The 24,458-nt window shown below is 42.7% G+C and overlaps 1 protein-coding gene across 1 annotated transcript in view; it reads left to right on the top strand.

Annotated features, from left to right (window-relative positions):
- Positions 1–255: 255 nt before the first annotated feature.
- Positions 256–24,458, top strand: part of LAT2 (linker for activation of T cells family member 2) — a 251,099-nt gene continuing 226,896 nt past the window's right edge. The window contains exon 1 of the mRNA XM_086954605.1: positions 256–440. Coding sequence (XP_086810731.1) covers positions 428–440 — 13 coding nt within the window. The 5' untranslated portion in view covers positions 256–427. The remainder of the gene's footprint in view (positions 441–24,458) is intronic.

The following is a 24,458-nucleotide window of genomic DNA, read 5'->3' as shown; positions in this document are numbered from 1 at the left end:
CCCTCAGCTCAGCACACGTTGCTTTTTTTAATTTTTTTTTTTGCAGTTTTTATATAGCGGGGACTTGACCCGAGGGTATAGGGGCGCTTTACACGAGGGAGCACCAGGTGCATTAAACAAGGACACACAAATAAACAAGGACACACAAATTACAGCTTCAAACTTTCCCCACCGCGCTTTTTGTGGGCGGGCTGGGGGCCTAACTAACAGAAACTAAAGGTTGAGGTGAACTGAGGTGTGAAACTCATAGTTAGTTTCCCCCTCACTGGCTGAGTGGTCCGTCCAGTCAAGCAACGGATGTGGCGGCGCTTCAGAGGCTGACAGGAAACCGAAGAGCAGCTCGGGGGCCCGCGAGGTGCTCGCTTCAGCCTCGGTGTCTGTCTGTCTGGCAGTCGGAGGCGCGCCGTGGGATGGCAGAGACGGGCTGATGGAGACAGCCGGTAAGGAACAGCGTTTATATTCCATGTGGGAGCACCATGAAACGGCAGGGCAGAGCAACTTGTGCTACGGTAGGGTTAAAGTGGAGGGCGAGTCAACAAAGTAACAGGAAGAGCCGAGCCAAGGGTTCGGCTTGGCTCTAAGTCTGAGAGACCGTGCTCGAGCCGAGCCCTAAAAATATTTGGCAAGCAAGTAATGCAACAAGTATCATGATAGACTATTACAATACAAGCTATTAACTTAAAAGCATTCCTGCCCCGCTACCCATATTGGCATTAGTAAACTTAGAGGTAAGGCAGCCATCAGGTGTAACTTTTATATATGGTGTAGGTTTTTATTGCAGACAGATCAACATTAGTGTCTACTGAACAAACCATTGGAGGATTTTGTGTAGCGCACATCTTGAAGGCAGGTATTTGAAGGCTGTTTCAAATGTGATAGAAGAAAAAGGAGTCTTGACAAAATTACATTTGCCTAGGATCACACATTTTTGTCAAGCGGGGAAGCCGGGATTTCTTGTTTTAGACTGTGCAATTCAGCCACTAGATGGATCTCTTTTCCATTTTACATCAAAGGTTTGTCATCAAAGCTATGCCCTTCATTTCTTGGGGCATGAGGTGACCCCCTGAGTGGCATGCAGCAGCCACGTGAAATCTCGTTTTGGGCTCCAGGGGTCAAGAGAACCTCGAGCTGCAGAGCCAAGCATCTGACTCGAGCTTTCAGTGGCTCGCCCACCTCTAGATGGGGCACACACAGTACCTAGAGGCGAATGAAAACTAAAGCAACGAAAACCTGAAGCTACGTCATCCACCCTTATGGGACTCCCTGCCTTCCCTACAGAACCAATTGTGTGTGTATATATATATATATATATATATATATATATATATATATATATATATATATATATATATATATATATATATATATATAATGCCTTTCTAGAATAGCAGACCCACCACAGACAAAGCTGAAAAGGGCATCGACTTAACATATTATGGGATGGCAGCGGTGGACCCACAGACCCTACTGAAATCTCTCAATTAGATTACAATTAAACATGAGACGGGGATGGTGGAACCTCAGATACGTTTAGGAAATCGAAGGCAGCCCTACAGAGACTGTATATTACGAACTAGAGCTTTTCTATAGGATCTTCCCATGGGGTTTTCTTACTTGCTTCCTTTCGTTAAACCAAGAACTTCTTGAAGGCTTGGCGTGGACTCTGAACTATGTTTTAGAGAGATCTTTGCAGTCCCACTACAACTTCTAGCTACTTTTTGTTGGGAAAATGAGTCACTGTCAGATGTCCCTAAAGGTTAAGGAATGTCATTGAAGAGAGCCACAGTTCTTAATTGTAGCCCCCTCATGTTAATAAAGCTGACGCACAAACCAATGGTAGTTTTGGATATCTGATTATCACAGCACCTGCGTCTACATGATGCCGTTGTAGTGCTTTCCACCCTTACGTGGGACGCCTGAAGGAAATAACCACACATGCAAGCTACAAAAGGCAGGATGTGTGGTTGGGAAGGTATAGCTTTTTTTGTTTATGGGAAGTGTTCAAAAGAACTAATGTATAGATAGGATCTCCGTGCACACTTGTTAACTATAGTTTAGATCAATTAATTGTGGCGCTGTCCTTGTCGCACTGTGTCTCTCAGTGCCTTCATGAACTGATTGCTGGTGTGATAATGTTATCACAAAAGGGCGCGCTCCTTTGTCATGAAACAGAAATGTTTCTTAAGCTTATTTAAACATATATTCATTGATTCCAATCAAACCATTGTTGTTGATGACATTCTCTTTATTCGAATGTTTAGTATTCATCAAATTCATAGGTTTTCAAACATATTTTCAAAAATCCATTTTAATCATGGATTGTCAATTGATTTTCATTATACCCAATGCATTTCGGGTTATCAAGCTAACCCTTCGTCAGGGGTCTGTGAAAAAGAGTGTAAAAAATGACAAAGTCCCAAGTCGGTGGACAAAGAAGATTTGTCCTGTTTTAGTGTTGGTGATATGGGTATAATCATAAAATGGGCATGCCAAGAGGTCGGCGGAAAAGGCAAAGGTACAATAAAGTGTGATCAATTATCAATAAACAGCAGTTACGCACTATAGTATCTAGGATAAACACTGGTAATGACAGGTACTATACAATTATTTACAATACTTTCAACAAAGACTACGAATTCAATTAAGACTTGTCACAATATGTATTTGGTAACATTATTTTTAAATTTTATTACACTTTATCAATTTACAGTTCACAATTCATGTTAAAACCATCATTAAAAACATTTTGCAATGGACATATTAATCAAAAAATATTTTTTATAAATTGCAATAAAACGAAAAGAATCAAAAGGTCTGTGAAAAAGAGACATACAGGACCTTAGTATTCAGCACATAACATAAAAATTCACGAACTTTTATATTCAAAACCTGTACATTCCCTATGGTTTCTATGTTTCATTCTTTTAACCCCTTGGATGCTCATGACGAGCTCAGCTCGTCATGATGTACACCTCCATACACTCATGACGAGCTGAGCTCGTCATGAACAATGGGAATCCAGCAAGGTCAGCATCCAGGAGAATTAGCTGTAGCAGCGATGGTGTTAATCATTTGATATTAAATGATATCCACATTTAATCTTAAATTAAAATAAAACGAAAATATATACAATACAAGTTCAGGAGATTGAGTGGATCAACTGAGTGTGTGTTCTTGAATTGAAAAATGCTCGTGTGGAGCAATATGGACTAATGGAACAGTCTATACATATACTGAATGATCGCGAAAAATCGCAGTATACAATCACGTACATGTTGGATTACATGGTGTAGTTAATCCATGTGGATATTCAGCGCTGCATAGGAGGTTTGGCTGGTTGATTTGATACTCGCAACGAGAAACATACTATTACACTCTATATCGGAAAGAGTCTACTTAAATGAATATCAGCGAGTTTATCAAAAAATAGATGGTATATATGCGAATTGCAGGCTTAAATAACTGTAGAGACGCGAGGAAACTTACTTATGGAAACGCATGGGTTACGAAATCAGTATCGGCTGGTTCTAACAAAAGCCAATCGCTGTGCTTCTTTTAAGAATGGTATGATGTGTCACATGGCTAAACATCGTGAACTCGTTATGTGTATAAAATGAATATAATGAATATGTCTCAACGGTTAAACCGGATAAACCCATCGGGAGCAAAAATAAAGCATAAAGGATTATTACTTATGAAAAATAGTTTTTGTTCGCAATGAATGAAATCCGATGTTGTGCATAAACCTGAAAGACGCTTGGTGATTGGATAAAGTTCCGATCACGTGATATCGCGTGTGATCAACCTGTGGGATAATAAAGTTTGATGAAATGGTACTATCTCTGGTGAACTTGTGTGAGTTATTGTATATTAAGAAATGACGAAAACGATCTCATGTATAATAAAAAATATATGATAACGTTGCAGGGACAAAAATGAACCATCCAGTGTGGGAGAAAAATAAAATGATATGAAATAACTTGTATATGTGCGTAATAAACATTACAGATTCAAAGATTAAATGCATAGTAAATACATATCCAAAATATATAAAAAAAATAAACAAATATACATGCATCAATAGTCTGACTAAACTTGATCTCTCATAGATACTCATATGGTTGCGTTTAAAGAGTTCTTAAATTAATCTGACAGTGTATCTGGTGGGTTGAAAATGGTTAAAACCTAAGCTGTGATCATTTCTCGAAGTGTCAGGTACATCATAGAAAACACAAAAGTTCAATGCGGTCATTCATTCCTCTAGGCTGTAGGGAATTACATTTTTTGATCCAAAAGAATTCAGATTTAAGACGTTGTTTAACGGGATCCATATCGCAGCTATGTGAGAGTATCTCCAGTATTGTGAATCTCAACTGCGCTATTTGATGATGGGCTTCAAGCCAATGCATGGCTATAGTAGATTTGTTATTCATTGTTCGTATGTTACTTTTGTGTTCTGATATTCTCACTTTGATTTTGCATTCTGTCTGGCCCACATAAATGTTGCCGCATGGGCATTTGATTGCATAAATGACATTAGTAGAATCACATGTCCCAGAATATTGCAAATCAATTTTATGGCCTTTTGTTGGGTGCATAAAAACATTACCTATCATTACATTATTACAATGGATGCAATTTTGACATTTAGCCATTCCTTTGAAAGGTAATTTAGCTTCTTTTTTAGTGGATAAAATCTCTTTCAGGTTTTTAGATCTTTGAAAAGCAAAGGTGACGTGATCAGTATACAAATTTTGTAGATCTGGTTATGTTTTGATTAAACCCCAATGTCGATTAATGGATTTTTTGATCCTTTGTGATGCTGTAGAATATTTCAATACACACACTGTTTTTTGTGTTGCCATGTGGCTGGATGCTTTAAGCAATAGTTCTCTGGGTAATTTCTCAGTTTTTTTCAAAGATTCCTCTAGTATTTCTTTAGGATATCCTCTTTGTATATATTGCTGATGTTGATCCATTAGTGATGATTTTAAAATATTCTCATCAGAAGTGATCCTTTTTATGCGTATGACTTGAGATGTGGGTAAATGTTTTTTCAGAGAATCAGGATGAAAACTTTGGAAGAGGAAACTGGAGTTGCGATCAGTTGATTTCTTGAATAACTTAGTGTGCAATTTGTGATTGGCAATGGTAATGTGTACATCCAAGAAGGATATGGATTCTTTCTCAATTGTGTGAGTAAATTTAATTTGTGGGTTCAGGTTGTGTAATGTGGCTATGTTTGTGATGAGTTGATCTTTTTTGCCTTTCCATATTAGGAATATGTCATCTATGAATCTTTTAAACGTTATCAAGTTGGTAGTCCAATCCAGGTTGTGTAAAATATTTTCAGTCTCAAATTTGGACATGTACAGATTCGCATATGAGGGGGCCCCCCCAAAACACATTGAGGTTCCATTGCATTGGTTGTAGTAGTTCTGTTTCCATTGAAAATAACTATGCTAAAGTGAAAAATGCCGTAACTCAATTAAAAATACGGTGTTAGCCTCGCAATCATTTTCTTTTAATAGATTCCATTCTTGGGCCTCTAGTCCTTCGTTATGTGGAATTGAGGTATATAATGCGACAACATCCACTGTGCAAAGCCAATATTCTTCATCTTCATTGAGATGGATATTATTGAGCAAGTTGAGAAATGCAGTTATACCTTTAATATATGTTTCACATTTTTGAACTATAAGTTGAAGGTACCAATCAACATATTTTCCAATACTTTCAGATATTGACCCACAAGCTGACACAATGGGTCTGAATGGTGGTTTAGATGCGTCTTTACGAATGTTTGGCAGCATGTAAAGTTTAGGTCTCCGAGGAAATTTAGTTTCCAAAAAGTTTTTTGTTTTCTCATTGATCCATTTCATCTCTAGTGCGTGTTCTATGATTTGAGATAGTATTTTTTGATATTCGATTGTTGAAGCAGATACATGTCTTTGTTATTCACATGTTCATTTACACAGGTTTCATAAAATTTGGTGTCCATAATAATTTACGCTCCTCCTTTATCTGCTCTTTGGAAAGTTAAGTTGTGATCATTTGCAAGGTTTTTCAGTGTACTCCATTCATTCTTAGACAAATGTGTTTGTTTTGATTTAGAGAAATTGATCTTTTGTACTTCTGAAATGACTGATCTTTCAAAAGCTTCAATGGTTTTGTGAGAATAAGTAGGCCAGGAAATCGTACTTCTAGAAAATATTTGGGAACTGCATTTTAGCATAAGCAAATATGCATGTGTAGATTTGCTCATGCGAAAATCTGTTGAGCGGTAACAAGTCCACTTTCACCCAAGCCTGGAAGATGTTTTTCTTCCGCCCTTGTCAAGAGTTAATTTCCAGCCTTTCTCTGTATTGAAAAAGATTAGAGAAGAGCTGAAGAAAACCCATAAAACATTCAAGTTAGTAGGTTTGCACAGACTCATTAGGACATTCTAACTATGGGGATTTGTTGCTTACCGCTTCCTCCAACCCCAGTATGTAGATCTGCAGAATAGTGGCAACATAATGGAATTGCTAGTATTCAAACCCTACTATAGTATGAGCTCTGACGTAAGTAAAGAGGCAATTATCTGAGCTCTTGCATAATGAGTTTGCTGTCATTATGTCGCCGCACTACATAGCATTAAAAGGACACATGGATTTTGTTACAGGATAAGTAGATTTATAAAGCAAACTGTCCCATGGACAAGTTGATATTTTATTAAATTCCACACCCATGCATGCTCCAGCCAGAGATGCTGTTGAAAGAGTAAATGATACCAAAAAGGAAAGACGGGGCATTGTTAATCTAAGCAGTAGCCATTCACCATTTTTATTGTTTTTGTTTATGTAGTTATTTATTTTTTTACTGCAAGACTACCGCCTACTACTGAATAAATGAAGTGAAGGAGGAAGTGGAAAACAAGTCAAAAGCTGGCAACCCTAGCATAGACTAGACAAACTTTGAAAAGGCCAGAGACCAAAGGCAGCCGAGCACCAGTCGGGTCGTGGCTCAAACCCCTGCCACACTGGCACCCTGCACATGCGCCGGTGAGAGACCGTGCACTTGGAATGTTGCTGCCATGACAGTGCGACAGCCATTCTGCTTTCTTCATGTTGCCCTGCTTTCCCCATCTCTCCATGCAAGCCCAGTACTTTTCTTGAACCCCCAGAGACCCTTTTATTTCTAGTTTACATAAAGTTACTAAGGTGGTATCCTCCTGACCTAGAATTTCCTGCCAGATCAATTTCCACTTTTATTATTAGTAGTGAATGACATTTCAGGATAAAAAAGAAAATGTGGTGAAAGGAAACGTACCCTGCTTCCATTATATCAGCTAAGACAGCTGCAAGGCACCAATTTGGCAGTTGTCAATTTGTTCCTTTTTGGTACAGCAAAGGAGAGAGGTCCATCAGGGTGACGAAATTCTATACATAAAATAGCTATATATGTATTTTATTTTACTAAAGCTTATTTTCTGCAAAATAGATTGTTTTGCAATGCTGTATGTTACTTTTTTGTTGCTACACATTTTGAAACTCAATGACACTATAGCCTAGTGTGGATTACAGAAGGATGCTTGACCCTGCGCATATGCATTGAGTGTCTCTTGGTAGTTTTTGTGGATTATATTCAATTACATTTCAAAGTTTTATTCCATGGATTAAGACAAACATTTCCAATATTTCACAACACTTAACATCACTTGCAATGAATTAAAACAATGCAAAACAATTTACAAAACCTATGAACAGTTATTCAAAAGTATCAAACCCCAGAAAACAACTTATGTATGTAGCAAACAAATTAATTGTAAAGCTATAAATGTTTTAGTGTACCCAAATAACAATAACTGCAATTCGTTTTTTCTTCCCCGTAGTTCAGTAGGAGTTTGTTGAGGTTTAGCACACACATCCCAATATTTTTAGCAAATCAAGAGTTTGGAATAAATCAACAGTTTATCCTATGTCACAGTGCAGTTTAAAGCTATCCGACATCTGCCAAAAGCGTTGACAACGCAGTGCAAATCAGGCAGCGTGCAATACCCTTTAACCAAGGAATTTCTTTCCAATGGGGTGCAAGACCACATTTCAAATGTTGATCAAGTGTAAGTCTCATTTGAGTGAAGCGAAACACTTTACATTTATTTTTTTTGGCTGCCTTTACCGTTATTTGATATCTCTTAGCAAATTCTTCGAATCGATATTTGATTAGTATTTTATGTAAAGGATCAAGGCCTTCTAGCAAAGTTAAAGCAGTCATTAACTTTCTTTTGTAAAAAGTGAAAAAAACTAATTTCTTCTATGATTCTAGAGGATGTATGCCCAAATTCAGTATGGATGGAGTGAAAGGGAGTACCTGTATAAAGTCCTAACTTGCTTCCGTATATCTTGGCCTCCAACACTTATAACCACTCAGTAGGTATTTATTTGCGTCCTTTAGCTCCTTTTCTTGAAAGCCTTTGAGTTAAGTGTAACTCGAAGGCTTTGAGGAAACAGCGTCTGAAATATAGGCAATAGCTAAGCCGTGACAGTTCCTTTAAAGCATTAGCAACTTTAATGTCCCTTAAAAGCTTTAGCAGATTTAATTTTCGCCAAGTTTTTTTCTCATAAGCCATTACTGGTTAGAGTCATTTTTTGTTAGTTGAATATAGCTTTGGATCTCCTCAGTCGCACACCATTTACCTATTACCACAGGCGCTAATCATTGATGTGCCACAATTAACAGCTAAGTACGTTCTTCCAACATTGTCCACCTGCATATACTTGTCTATGGAGGTCCAACCGTGTTGGATATTAATCGAAAGATTGTCTTTGTATTGCAAAGCAAGCCCCTTAAAGGACCCCAATTTAGTAAATATCTATTTCCAAACGAGATAGGATATCTGCCACAAGCAGATTAAAAGGATTTTGGAGCAACGCTGCTCAAGACGTCTTAGTTGGCATTCTTACTATGTCTCTTTATCACTTAATCCTCTCCAAGTACTGTTATGAAGAGCCCTCTCCGTTTTCAACAGGCCACACTATCTAGTTGCAAAACTTGGAGCTTAGCTTGCAGCAAATCTCTCTTTACTGTGCCAAATGCGAACATTAAAATGTAAATATGCCCCGGATAGGTATCCCCTCCCTTGTTTTAACTGCCTATCAATTAAGAGTAAAATGGTGGTCCATAGTTGTCTATACCCCATCTAATTTTGGGTGGTAACAGCTTCTCATTTTTAATCAAGAACCATACATTCCAATAGGATTCTTGCAAAAATCATGCCTTTTCAGTTCAGCACGGTCGAAATGTCGCTCAGTCACTATTGGACACCTATTAATGGTTAGGTCACGTAGTACATTGATCTGAATTGTGATGAACTAGTTCTCTGAAGGCCCATGTTGATCTTGTTTGCCAGAATAGCTGTGACGAATTTTCGTCTGCCTGGCGGCCCTCCAATGCCAAGTTCATGCAAAGTTAAAGTCTAATTAAAATGAAGATTCTTTTTAGCTTATTTTATACATCCGAATTTGTCACCTTGAAGGTTCATCATGTAGGTGCAGCATTATTTACAGTAGTAAAGGATATTGCATTGACCTACATTAAGTGTGAAATGTCAGTGCCTGATTAAGTTTGAATGGAAACTTATATTTTTTTTATTTATAAAGGAAATTCTAAAATAAGAAGAGAATCCAGTGGTACATTCTCCACCATAAAAATATTACTATGGAGGAAATTCTAACAGTGCAGCCACTTCTGTATTTTGCTCTTCCTCCAGAAATCAGTGGTTTTCACCACTAACCAAGACCTTGTGACGTAGACATTTGCATACCCACATGGACTAGCACCTGCTTAGATAGGTAAAAGTACTACATCTTACATCCTGTGGCATCTATTAAGATGCTCTTGATCCCAACCCAGAACCAGTTCGGGACTCTGAAACTCCATGTTCTATAGTTCAGAGCTACTTCGACCATGTGTTTTTTTATGGTCTTTGATGCTAGAAACAATATTTTTCACTATGTGCACTCCATAACTAGACAGAATAAATTAGGTACTTATCTTACAGTATACACATGTCTCATTTGTAAAATGGTTTAATCCTTAGCCTCATGACAATTTCATGCCTGAAATTGTGAGTTAGCATTAAAATGAACAAACATTTTAAGCATTCCAAATAAGTGGCGCTGCTTTGGTTACTTAAGAAAGAAACTGCCTCTGATTTCTTGACTTAATTTATATTTCCCTTTGATCCATGTTGAAGTTCGCTTTCCATTTTTGCCCTTATATAAATTATTTTCTTCACTTCTGGAATTGTTTCTTTTTTTTTTTTGATTTAAAAGTTTTTTATTAAAATATAAAAAAAACACTAGGAGGAAAGCATTCATGGCGTTGTCCAGAAGAAGTTTTCAGCAATTTCTTACTGTTGGATGAGTGTTCAGGGGGCTGCGGTGTGTATGGGCCTTCAAGGCACTGAATGCTAGCCTCTACTGGCTAAAAAAACATGACCGACTGAAGGCGTTTCCGCATGACGTGGGTTCACTTGACAAGTACTGACGGAAAGTATGCACCCTGGCCACTTCCCTTGGTTATTTTGCTGTTAGAACTTGTCGAGTGCAGTGGTTTTTAACCTGTGGTCCAGGGGCCCGAAGGTCTGCATGGCCGTCTCAGGAGGTTCACGACTACCTAAAAAACGAAAGAATATTAACAGATTAATAAAGTGTTTATAAATAAAGAAGAAAAGCGTAAAATGTAAAATTGAAAAATATTCTGTAAGTATGAATGAACTTGAAATTCAGGCTAAACATGAAGTTATTCTCCTCAGATTGATTTGTCGGAGCAGTGCAAGTGCATCAAACTGAATATAGTATGGATGATGAGTGACCTCAATTGAATTTAGAAAAACTCCATCCTTGCCATTAGAGTAACATTTTAAATTTGTTTAATGTTTATGAACCAAATACAATAGTTCATATTTTTTTTATTTGTTTGATAAATGCTTGTTTCTGTATTTTTTGTGTATTGTTTCGAAGTTTAAAATATTGGAAATGCTTAGACATGAGTCCCCGGCTTCAAGTAAACACTCAGTCGATGCCCCTGGATTCCAATAAAGATCCAGTGGTGGTCCCCAGGTTCCACTGATTGATAAGCGGAAGTCCATAGAAGTAAAAAGGTTAAGAACCACTGGTCTAGTGCCTTGAAATTGCCATATTTTTCACTTGTGAAAGCAGGGTTAGGAGGTTCCTTGTAATAGATTGTTCGAGGTGATCTCTCTGTGCATGCCATCCACATGTGCAGCACCATGCAGGGCTTGCAAATGAAATATAGAATTGCAACTACTCACTATCCCAGACACCTGCATATCACTGAGAAATGCGGGTACTCTCCTTTTAAAAGTATTATAGCAGCGCCGAGAAGTGATGGTGCTCTCCAATTTAAGTTAAAGGAGTGCAAGTACTCTGTATCTGCACTGCCACTAAGCTCAGCTCACATTTGCTTGTGCTAGTACAACCCAGTGCTTAATTTGAGCTAGGCATTTCTGGTGCTCAGCACCTGCACTTCATTATCAACACCGGCGATCTTCGTGAGCACCAGTTCAGAACACATGCATTTATAGTAGGAACAGGGAGGTTAAGTGGTTTGCACAGAATCACAGATTGGTCAGCCAACGCCGAGACTCAAACCTGGTTCCTAACCTCCGAAGTCGGCAGCTCTGGACGTAACGCTACATCCTCTCCCCACTTTCATGGTTAGTAGTTGGTTCTGTTTTAGACAGGCACTGACAGGAGAAAAGGGCTGTTATAAGCTGTCTCCTGATCAGAGCACCAGCACTTATTTCTCTTACAAATTACCCACTGGTACAGCTATGTGTGAGTGTGTACCTCAGTCCCAGCTCCCATACTGCAAATCTGACTTCCATGTATGGTTTCCCATTCATTGAAAAGTAAGATAAAGATTCATCCTTCTAGCTGATTGGTCCAAGATCCCAGGCACCAGGCTGTCAGAGTTGACTTTCTAGAACTAGCAGGAGAAGAGATACATCAAAGGTATCGACACTTTATTGGTTTAAACTTTAAACAGAGGTCAATATAGTAACAAATAACAATTTTTAGTGGGTAAAGATACAACGTATTAATAAAAAAAGTAAAAAACCTAAAATACTGTTGCAAATTTGATCACTTATCGTATCCTGCAGGAAAATTAGAAACATTCTAGAAGATTTTACATTATCATTTAAAAAAAAAATAAAGGATGTAAAAAGGCCCTTCACAATATTTTTAAAGTCTAACAGTCAAAAAACCACATGGTTAAAATCCTGTGTGACAGACATACAAAGAGGACTGGTATGTTCAGCTAAGAGAGTGGCAACACATACTCCATTTTTGACACATTAAGGATGGCCATTACATTTCTTCAACATAATTCTCTTTCAAGCTCTATGCTCAATTAATAGTCCCAGGTAGGGTTGCATTCATGTTAGGATGGCTAGTTCTGCTATTCTATTTTTATTTAAAGCAGTGGTCTCTATCCACATAAAATGTACATGAGGCACTGTATTGTTTTAGTAATTGTGTGAAAGACCAGTCCACCAAACTGTAATGGAGAGCCCACAGAGTTGCAAAAGTAAGATTTTTGTAGAAGGAGCAGCATGCCTCCCTCTCAAAAATACCCCATCTTAGAAGCTCCCGCAGGGACCCTTCTGTAGAGTGCGTAAGTCTATGCCCCGATCAAGCACCACTGCCAAAACCAGGGCAAAACCTCTGGGTAGTTTCTACTCCAGCCTCAAGGCTTGCCTGGGAAAGAGCATTCCCTGCCACACAGGTCAATGTCAAATTCTCCCCTCCACTTTATCTAGATAATATTATGACTTATGAGGGATATATTCAGTTGCCAAGCGTAATGTGGCATTGATCTTGGCCTTACAGATGGGAATCAAAAGTTTGTAGTGTCTAAAGATTTGTAGATAGAGCTTACACCCCCTCTCAGCACCTGATGGATTAGTGTTTGCAGCTCTGCTGGGTGGCATGATGTACAATACTTTGGTTACATAAAAAGATCCTTACTAGGTAAGGAGATAATTTTCATTACCTTCTGACTTAATTTCCAGGAGGCAGCAGGTACTCTCATTTTGCCTCACCTAAACACTACTAATTTGCTTTTTAACACATTATTTTTTTATTTATTTAGGAGTTTTATGTAGCGCTAGCCAGACCCGAGGGTATCGGAGCGCTTTACAACAAAGGGGATGGGAAAATCAATACAAAACATAACAATAGTATACATATAGATTCACTGCGAGTCAAGAGTCTCAGAACAGAATGCAGGCTTAATAACCCAAAAAGTTACAAATAGAGGGGTGATATACACAGGGATGAGGCAGGACTAAGTTGGTAGGTGGGTGAGGTAGAGTTTTTCAACTTAGAGTGACTGGATGTGGTGGTGGGCGAGAGTCTGCATTCAGGCTGTAGCTATCCATTCGGCAGGGAGTGATTGAGGAAGAGGTCTTTGAGCTGCCTTTTGAACTTTACAAAAGAGGGTAGGTCCTGATATGGACTGGGATGGAGTTCCATATTCTTGGAGTATTTCCAGAGAAGGATCGAGAAGAGGCTTTTTGTTTGCACGTTTTCGGTGGGATGAAGAGTAAGGTGTTTGAGCTCCTGAGGGTCCTTGTCTGGCCGGCTTTCTTGACTCTGGCGGCCAGGTAGGCAGGCTTCCCTGTGTGCAGGGCTTTTTGTGTGAGGCAGGCAGTTCTAAAGTTGCCACGCAATTCATTTGGGAGCCATTTTAAATCTCTGAGTGACGGTGAACTGTGTTCAAATTTCTTCACTCTGGTGACCATTCTGGCTGTTACATTTAGAGTTGCTCTAAGAGGGGCTAAGTGGGATTTTGCTGTTCCTGTGAGGGTTGCATTCCCATAGTCCAGTCTGGAAAGCACCAGGGACTGAGTGGCTTGTTTGAGATCGCTGGGCGGTATGAATGGTTTTATTTTCTTGAGCAGTTTAAGGGTGAGGAATGCGCTCTTGGCGGGGTTCTTAATGTGTTTGGTCATGTTTAATTTTGGATCCATAGTGATTCCCAGCAATTTAACCGAGTCGGTCAGGGCGAGGTTGCAGTTGAGGGCATCGATTGCTTTTATCCATTCTGTGACTTGGGGGTTGTGCTACTTATTGGAAATGAGCAGGATTTCTGTCTTGTCCTGGTTCAGGTTCAAGTGGTTGAGTGTTAGCCAGTGCTGAACTTCCCTTAGAGTTTGGTTTAGTCTATGAATGTCTTTCATAGAGGAGGTTTCGAGATAGATCTGGGTTTCGTCCACGTATAGGTGGAAGAGGATGTTTGTTTTTCTGAGGATGGAGGTGAAGGGTTCCATATAGATGTTGAAGAGTTGCGGAGAGAGAAGTGATCCTTGCCGTACACCCCTGTTGACGGAGTGTGAGTCGGACAAGAAGTTATTGAATTGATGTGTAGACCTGCAACTCATAATGGCACCCTCACTATCCTGGCTATTTAGAGTGAGAGCGCCAGGCTGAGTCTGCATGTCTCACACAACATTCCAAGGATGACATCAGAGACTGTGACCTCTCAGCTGATGTCATGCCAAAACTCACACAACCACATACATGTCCCCTCCCAATGAAATGCAAAACTCAAGAAATAAACATAACAGATAAACTCTCCCAAAAGCCAGTGTCAGGTGATGCACTCGGTGAAGAATACTGCCGACAGGTCTACACCAACATTCTTAAACCTATTCCGAAGTAGAGAGACTACGAGAAGAAGAAATCAAACGCGGATAGCCACAGAAATTCTACATGTTTGTGATTGATAGGGCGTGTTTTTCCACTCAGCTTTTTAGTCAGATCAGGTACCCCAAGAAACAAACTTTGTTAATGTCAATAGGTCTGTCTTTGGCTGCCAGTCTTTTGGCTTTGACAGTGCTTGTTGTTGTGGTTTGTTTAAAACTTTATTGTTGGGGGAGATTTTGGATCATTGCCAATATAAAAAAATGTCTAAAAGCTAAAAAATATTTTTGCTCTTGTAAAGAAAATATTGTCATAGTAGTCCATAGTACTGAAAACTAGTTTGTGTGCAGATACTGCTTGTGACAGAGCAGAATGCAATCACTCACAGTGAAGGTAGCCAAAGGCTGAAAAGTATGCTGACCTACTGCCAAAACACAGCCACGGCTGGCAGTGGGAGTACCTGCAGGGCGGTGACGTGAGGAGGAGGGGGGGCAGGGTGGGGGTAGTAATGTATGGATTACGGAGTTTTACAGGTAAGTAAACATTTAAATGAATTAAAAAAATGTGTTGCTTGCACTGCATCGCATTTGGGGATGCAGTGCACTCAACAAAATTCGTTTTATTTATTTAAATGTTTACTTACCTGGGAAGCTCCGTAATCCATACATTACTACCCCACACCCTGTCCCTCCCCCTCCCCACGTCACCGCCCTGCAGGTACTCCCACTGCCGGCCGCGCGCTGTCAAAACATTTGATTGACCCAACAACAGACCAATTGATGAAGAGGGCTCTCTGAAAACCCATCTTAGTAAAATCAAAACGTCTTGGCTACGCCAGATGTAAAAAAGTCCAGAGGAGCGTGACTTAATGAAAAAGATGCTTCCGGTGTGCCCTGTGCCAACTTGGCGTCGTAAATTTTAACGTCTGGCCTGAAAAGACCGCTTTACTGTTTAACAGTTTCATGATATTAAAAAAAATCCTAAATGAAAATTATCGGTAACCAAGTCACAAGAAAAAGAGTGAAAAAACATTCAAAAGCAAGAAAAGAGGACAGGGTACAAAAACCCTGACCCCTTAGTCCTGCTCAGGGGCTCCCACAAGGACCCAAGGGCCCAACAAACCACTTAAAAAATAAATTTGGCAGAATTCGTACTGGGTGCCAAGTCCCGGGGGCAATGCCAAAATAATTAGTGGGGGCTGCCACCTCCCCGGGGACCGCCACCTCCCCGGGGCTAATATAATCATATGCAGGGGCATGCGACCCCCCGCAGCCCCCGGGAACCGCCACCTCACCGGGGCTTTTTTAAAAAAAGCGTGGGGTGGCCTCCTGCCCTCCCCACGCTGCCCCAAGGACCGCCACCTCCCCAGGCGCATTTGCTTTTTAGGATGGGGGACTCTCTGGCCCTCCCTAAGTCCCGGGAAATGCCACCTCCCCGGGGCTTTTAATTATTTTGGGTGGGGGGCCTCACTGGCCCCCCAAGCCCAGGGGTACCGCCACCTCACCGGGCTGTATTAAAAAACAAAGTGTGGGAAGGCTCCAGCCCCCCCCCCCCACACTGCCCAGGGGCTCACAAGCTCCCTGGGCATTGAATATCTAAATGCAGGGGTCCGTTGCGGACCCCCGGGCCCCAGGGACCACCACGTCCCCGGGGCTTAAATTAGTTGGGAGGGGGCTGCGCAAGTGCAGCCCCCCTCCTTGAGCCCTTGATGGCCCTCGGGACTGCCACCCTCCAGGGTCCTGCAATGTCCCGGGGGTGGGCTCCGTTTGCAATGACAGGGTGGGAGCCATGCGGCTCCTACCTTGCCATTGCAAACTTTGTTTTGCTTCTTGGAAGCAAGAGCAGGAAACCTGCTCTCGCTTCCAACAAGCAAAGCAGGATTGCTTTTGAGCAAAGGGAGCTAAATGTCAGCAGCTTTGCCCAGATTTGCCCACTGTCCCTGCCGGCTGCCGTAGGAGGCGGGGAGCCGGCAGGGACCGTGGGGGCATTGGGGCTCCCCTACGGTTCCTAACTTGAGGGCCGGCCCTGGGAGATGGGGTCCCTAGGGCCAGAAGTGGCCCAGGGGAAGGAGGCCACACAATCCCACTCCTGCGAATAAAATAAAAAAAAGGAGGCCAGGCCCTGGGGATGCGGTCCCCAGGGCCAAAAGTGGCCCAGGGAAAGGGCTGAAATAATGAAAACATTTTTTTTTAAAAAAGAGCAAGGCAAATCCCCGGGGGATGGGGTCCCCCTTCCGCTTTTGGGACCTTATAAGTTTTTAGCCATGCAACACTTGATGTTGTTGCACCAAGGATATTATAAGATCCCAAAGGCGAGACCTATTGGCTATGCCAATGCGTGTTTTTTTTAGTTGCAAGTTGGTGTTTTATTACAACATCAAAGTTATAAAAGAAAAAAAATGGGGTTGCTTAATCCAGTTCAGCATTTGATTTTGTTGATTGGGGCAAGTGGTTACATTGGGCTTGGGGTATGAGGGAAGAGTCCAAGGGAAAGTTAAAAGGCATGGAGTGAATTGAGGAAGGGCAGGCTTGGTGGATGGATGAGCAAGCCTGCCAAGGCCGGAGAAGGCAGAGGGGACCAGGAGAAACTAAAGCAGAGCCTCATGGAGGGATAAGGACAGATGTTGTTCACAGTAGGTGAATAAGGAAAATGTAAAGGGGGCAGGAACTGTTAGGGAAGGTGGGATAAATTAGTTGTTTTTAATCACAGGATTTCAGTGGGCGCAACAAGAAGCTGAAGGATGTTTGTTTCATTGCCCACCCTGCTCCCTAATGAACAGCCTTTTTACACCCTTATGGAAGGGGAGAAAGAAAACTGAGATGGGCGGGAGAGAGAGATAGGGAAGGAGTGCAAGAGAGAAGTATAAGAAGGTGGGAGGGTGATGAGGAAAGGTGATGAGTGCAGAAAAGTAAGAGAGAGACACTAAGATATAAAAGATGAGAGGGTGTGTTAATGAGAGTTGGAAATGGGAGGAAGGGAGTCTGGAGAGAGATGCGGGCAGCATGGAAGAAGGGGGATGCAGCGAAGCAGAGAGGATGGAGAGCAAGGCAAAGAGGGGGGCACAGTGATGGAGAATCGGAGAGCATGGAAGTGAGGAGTGTGGGCGGAGAGAAGGGGAGAGAAGTAGAGAGAGAGCTAGAGAGAGCGAAGGAGACAGAAAGAGAGGGAGAAAGAGAGAAGGACAAAGAGGGAGAGAGAAGGAGAGAAGTGGAGCGAGGGTGAGGAGAGAAGGGGAAAAAGGGATGGAGGGGAGAAAGAGAGAGAGAAGGAGAGAGGAGAGAAGGGGAGAGAGGGAGAGAGAGAGAAGTGCAAAGAAGGAGACAGGAGAGAAGGGGAGAGATGGAAGGAGAGAAAGAGTAGGAGAGAGGAGAGAAGGCAAGAGGGAGCTACAGAAAGAAGTCTTCCAAGTTCTGTTTATATTAGAGGTGCTTATGCAGTGCCTCTTGCGCGGGCCAGTTGGAGCTCCATGTCTCTTCACACATTGCAAGTTGATGCCAAACCAGGAGGACGTTGGCGGGGGGACACTGATGCAAATACAGGCATGGGGTGGAGGGCATGGATGCGAAACCAGGCGTGGGCGGGGTCTGATGCAAACCCAGGCTTGGGGTGGAGTGGGCAATAATGCAAAACCAGGCGTGGGGTGAGGGGGCAATGAAGGCATGTTAAGGCGTTGCCTCATACAGTCGTTCGTTACTGTCTTTTGAAAAAAGCCTGCTCATATGCTGGAGGCATAAACTTGTGAAAGTCTCCCAGAACAGCAGCCCGTAGCAGGAGGATGCTGTACATAACATGCCGGTCTTCCGTGCTAGATGACAAACCACATTGCGGACCACGTTTGACATTGTACAGAAAAGCTCTGTGACCCCGAACACAGGCGCTGACACTTGGAAAAGCTGTACGAGACATTACTTGCGTGGTTGGTCTCTCGTTTGTGAAAGCTACACCAGGCAAGCAGACAAAATTGTAACAAGGAGCAGCTCAGAGGGGCTGTGTGGCATTCTAGATTATGTGCTCTTGGTGCGCAATGCATGAAAGCGACTTTGCAAAACAGACATATGGCTCCATCCGAAAGGGCTGAAGCGGAATTAGAATAGTAAACATGCAGACAAGGGGGGAGGGGGAGAAGGGAGGGGGTAGCATGAAGGCGCCTCTGCAAAGCGGACATATGGCTCCGTCTGGAAGGGCTGAAGCGGAATTAGAATAGTAAACAAGCTGAAGAGGATGGAGGGGGACAGTGAGAGCAGACAGCAAGGGGGTGGAGGAGCATGATTCACGTGCTGCCATGAAACTGACGAGGAAGGAGAGGGAGAAGGGAGGGGGTAGTGAGAGCAGAGAGCAAGGGAGTGCAGGAGCATGATTCACGCACTGTAAGGCTTAATGAGCCATTACAGAAATCCAGATGGCGTCTCTGCACGTTCACGTGCGCGTAACGGCAAGCTTGAGGCCAGCAGAAGCTTGTGGTAGCACTTTGAAAACCCACTTACTAAATGTCTTGCAGGGCAGAGCATGCGCTGGCTCAGGCGAGACCTAAAAATTAAATAAATATGTGGCATGTGGTAGGCACTTTGCAAACCTAGAATGGTCACCTGTTACTTATTGCTAAATGTGGGTGTTAAATTGGTACTGATGGTGTGCAAGCCACTCTTGCTTCCTTCTGCGCCTTTCTTGTTTCTTTCTGCATTTCTGTTGCTTCTTTCTGCACATTATTTCTTTTTCTGCACTTCCCTTGCCTCTTTCTGCAAATCTCTTCTACTTACTGCACCTCTCTTGCCTCTTTCTGCAACTCATTTGCTTCTATCTGTATCCCTCTTGCCTCTTTCTGCACCCTTCTTCCCTCTTTCTGCACCTCTCTTGCGTTTTTGTGTACCCTTCTTACGTCTTTCTGCACCTCTTTTGCCTCTTGCTGCACCTCTGTTCCTTCTTTCTGCACTTCTTTTATTTCTTTCTGCACCTTTCTTGTTTCTTTCTGCACCCCTCTTGCCTCTCTCTCCACCCCTTCCCTCTTACTGCACTTCTGTTGCTTCATTCAACACTTATCTTGCTTCTTTCTAGACCACATTTGCCTCTTTCTGAACCTCTCTTGCTTCTTTCTGCCACTTTCTGCTCCTCACTTGCTTCTTTCTGCACCCCTTTTGCCTGTTTCTGCACCATTCTTCCCTCTTTGTGCACCTCTCTTGCCTCTTTCTGTACCTCTCTTGCCTATTTCTGTACCTCTGTTACTTCTTTCTTCACCTGTCTTGTCTCTTTCTGCACCCTTCAGGACACTTTCAGCAGCTCTGTTACTTCTTTCTGCAGTTCTCCTCTTCTTTCTGCAATCTTCCTGCCTCTTTCTGTACCCCTCTCGCCTCTTTCTGTACCTCTCCTACCCCTTTCTGCACCCCACTTGCCCCTTTTTCCACCTCTGTTGGTTCTTTCAGCACCTCTTTTGCTTCGTTCTGTACTTCACATGCCTCTTTCTATACTCCTCTTGCCTCTTTCTGCACCTCTGTTGATTTTTCTGCACTGCTTGGCTTCTTCCTGGACCCCTGTTCCAATTTTTCTCTCTTTCGTCACCTCTCTTGCCTCAGTCTCCCCACCTGTTCCCTCTTTCTGCACCCCACTTTGCCTGTTTCTGCAACTCTTTCTGCAGTTCTCCTGCCTCCTTCTGCACCTCACTTGCCTCTTATGCACCTCTGTTGGTGCTTTTGCACTGTTCTTGGTTCTTTCTGCACCTCTCTTGCACATTTCTGCCCCCCTCTTGCCTCTTTCTTTCTGCATCCCTTTTACCTATTTCTGCACCTCTCTTGCCTCTGTCTGCACCTCTGTTCCCTCTTTCTGTACCTCTCTTGCCTATTTCTGCACATCTATTGCCTCTTTCTGCAGTTCTCTTTCCTCCTTCTGCACCTCAGTTGCTTCTTTCTGCACTTCTCTTGCTTCTTTCTGCACCTGTCTTGCCTCTTTCTGCACCCCTGTTCCCTCTATCTGCACTTGTCTTCCCTCTTTCAGTATCTTTCTTGCCTGTTTCTGCATCTCACTTGTCTTTCTGCGCTTCTCTTGCTTCTTTCTACACCTCTGTTGCCTCTTTCTGCATCTTACTTGCTTCTTTCTGCACCCCTGTTGCCTCCTTCTGCACCCGTCTTCCCTCTTTGTGCAACTCTCTTGCCTCTTTCTACACCTCTCTTACCGCACCACTCTTGCCTCTTTCTGTACTTATGTTGGTTCTTTCTGCACTTCTCTTGCCTCTTTCTGCACCCTTTGTGCCTCTTTCAGCAACTCTGTTGCTTCTTTCTGCATTTATCTTCCTTTCTGCACCCCTCGTGCCTCTTTCTGCATCTCTCTTGCTTCTTTCTGCACTTCTCTTGCCCCTTGTTGCATCCATGTTGCCTCTTTGAGCACCTCTTTTACTTCTTTCTGCACTTTTCACTCCTCTTTCTGCACCCCTCTTGCTGCACCTCTGTTGCTTCTTTCTGCACTTCTATTCCTTCTTTCTGCACCTCACCTGCCTCTTTCAGTACCTCTGTTGCTTTTTTCTGCAGATCTTGTGCCTCTTTCTGTACCCCTCTTTTCTCTTTCTGCACCTCTCTTGCCTCTTTATGCACCCCTGTTCCTTCTTTCTGTACCTTTCCTGCCTCTTTCTGTACTTCTCTTACTCTTTCTGCACACTTCGCTCCTCTTTCAGCTCCTCTTTTGGCTCTTTCTGCACCGCTCATGCTTTTTCTGTACCTCACTTACCTGTTTCTGCACTTCTCTTGCTTCTTTCTACACCTCTGTTGCATCTTTCTGCACTTCTCTTCCTTCTTTCTGTACCCCTCCTGCCTCTTTCTGTACCTCTCTTGCCTCTTTTTGCACCTCTCTTACCTCTTTCTGCACCCCTCTTACCTTTTTGCACCTCTGTTAATTCTTTCTGCAGTTAACTTGCCTCTTTTTGCACCTCTGTTGCTTCTTTCTACACTGCTCTTGCTTCTTTCTGCATCCCTCTTGCCTCTCTGTACCTCTCTTTTCTCTTTCTGCACCCCCTTGCCTCTTTCTGCACCTGTTCCCTCTTTCTGCACCTTTCCCGCCTCTATGTGCACCTCTCCTACCTTTTTCTGCACCCCTCTTGCCTCTTTTTGCACCTCTGTTGCTTCTTTCTGCTCTGCTCTAGCTTCTTTCTGCACTTCACTTGCCTCCTTCCGCACTTCTCTTGTTTCTTTCTACAGCTCTGTTGCTTCTTTAACCAATTCGCTTGTCTCTTTCTGCATTTTTCTTCCTTCTTTGCGAACCCCTCCTGCCTCTCTCTGTACCTCTCTTGCCTCTTTATGCACCTCTCTTGCCTCTTTCTGCACTTCTCTTGCTCTTTCTGTACCCTTCATGCCTCTTTCAGCTCCTCTATTGGTTCTTTCTGCCCCTCACTTGGCTCTTTCTGCACTTCTGTTGCTTCTTTATACACCTCTGTTGTTTCTTTTTATACCCCTGTTTTAGAGAGAGCGAGAGGGATGGGACTGTGTGTCAACCGTCTTCATTTATTGATCTGTTCAACTGCTATTCACATTTTGCTTCCTCCCACTACGGCACAGAGCATGGGGCAGTGGGTCCGCCCACTTCAATACCTGTCTCGTGTGCACCGTGAGTGAACACATTTAATTTGATCACGTACAAAGCTGCCTAAAATAAATGCACTTCAGTGCCAAGAATGGTGGGATAGACTTTACTTTGCACATGTTTTTATCTTTTCTTTTTTATGTTTATTTTATCATCCTTGTATGTTTAATCTCTGTCAGGAGATTACAGCAATTCAAAGCCAATAGATCTGTCAGGTCCAGGTGTCCTCAGGATCGTACAATGGTCTATGGGTTCCACCTCTCGACAGCCCCTGGGTCTGAATGAGAACAGACACACAGGGATGGTCAAGCGAGGGATATCAGGAAGGGTAGGAAGGGAACTGCAGGGAGAGGAAGCTGAAACGAGAACAAGGCACCATGAGTCAAGCACACACTTAGTTGTATTGAACACAGGTAGGTAATACCAGACACAACCCCACCCGCCTTTTGAACTGAAGGCTATATACCTGGAGAGTGGAAAAGGTTGGCTTTGCCTGGCAATCAGAATGGTTGACCTTGTAATACAGATCTAAAACACAAGAACCATAATGTCATCACTCTGATCACTGCACGAGTACTAATCACCTATGTAGTCATACACGTACCTATGCAATATCCAAAATGGCTTCAACAGAGGGCAAATGGTAAGTAGCCAGCCAGGCAAAGCTCATATGCCCCTGTTGTACAAAGCAAACGAAATGAAGATAATAGTTAGTTTCCGATGCCTAACTTATACAACACCTGGTTATCTCACCAGACCTTGCAACGACATAGGAATATAGGAGTAGCATTAACAGATGTCCTGTATTCCTTACATAGGCAAGAACACCAAAAACAAAGAATGCTGAATACTTCTTCAGAATGAATCTTAACCCAGTAGTCTTGGTTGAGCACTACAAAAGCACACAAAGTCACCAGATAAATTATAATCCAAATACCCCTTACTCCTGAGGGATATTTGGCAAGGAGTCTTACTTTCTTTGATCACTGAAAACACAAACACGGAGAAACAGTCATAGGCACGGATCCGGGAAGGAATCTCCCAGGTAAGTTTGTGCTCTTCCAGATGTAAAGTACAGCGATATTAGCCAAGGAAAGCCTTTACCAAAACCGAGCCTCCATGGAGACTCGAGAGCGGAGCCTCAGCCGAGGACTCCTCTGGATGTGAAATAGAGCTCCAATACAGCGAGCAAAGGACTCGAGCGGAACACTCCAGGACTTACTCGCCAACAGAACCCACAAAAAGGATACGCTGGAACCTCGAGGGACGAAACCTCACCGTCTTCGGAAGTAAGCAGAATCAACGGCAGGTGCTGTTGTTTCCCGTTCGGTGTTGTAGCTTCCGCGTGTGACGTCATCGGCTCAGGCGTCGCACGCAGGACCTGGAATCATGGGAACTATAGTTTACAAAATTACAGACACATCTCTAGGCAGTGTTCGAGACTGGTCCCCACCGTGGGACCTGACAGTACATCCCTCTCCCGAAGAACACTGACAGAGACATGGTTTGTCTGGGAATCGCTTATGGAACAGTCTAACATATTTGGGAGCATGAACATTCGAGGCAGGCTCCCAAGAGTTCTCCTCATTGCCAAACCCCTTCCAGGCCACCAAATACCACAATCTGGTGCGGTATATCTTGGAATCCACAATTCCTCTCACCTCGTATTCACAGCGACATCTGCAGGAACGATTCTTTTGCCTGATCGTGTGGGTTTCACCAAAGAAACGTGAAAGGCAGGATGTATGCGCAGGGAGGACGGCAGAGCCAGCTTAACCACCACAGGATTGATCAATTTGACTACCTTGTACGGGCCAATGTATTTAGGATTGAAAATACTGTAACGTTTAAAGCGTATGTTCTTGGTGGATAACCAAACATAATCTCCCATCTTGTATACTGGCCCTGTTTGTCTGTGCTTGTCCCCATAGGCCTTGTACCTCGCTTTGGCCTGTCTTAATTGACCCTTGACTTGCTGCCATGTTTTTCGAATGGTCTGTACTCTTTCCTGCACTTCGGGGACAGGGGAGGCTGAGGCAGGATGGTGAAAAGGCGAAAAATTAGGATGAAAACCATATGTGCTGAAAAAAGGGGCATGCTTAGTGGAACCATGTGCTGCACTGTTATATGCTATTTCAGCTAGCCATAATCTGTCTACCCAATCTTCCTTAGTGACCTCCACAT

The sequence above is a fragment of the Lissotriton vulgaris genome, chromosome 2_1, assembly GCF_964263255.1.
Source record: "Lissotriton vulgaris chromosome 2_1, aLisVul1.2, whole genome shotgun sequence".
Classification (NCBI taxonomy): Eukaryota; Metazoa; Chordata; class Amphibia; order Caudata; family Salamandridae; genus Lissotriton; species Lissotriton vulgaris.
The sequence above is the reverse complement of the archived record's forward strand: the minus strand, read 5'-3'. Positions and strand labels throughout refer to the sequence as shown.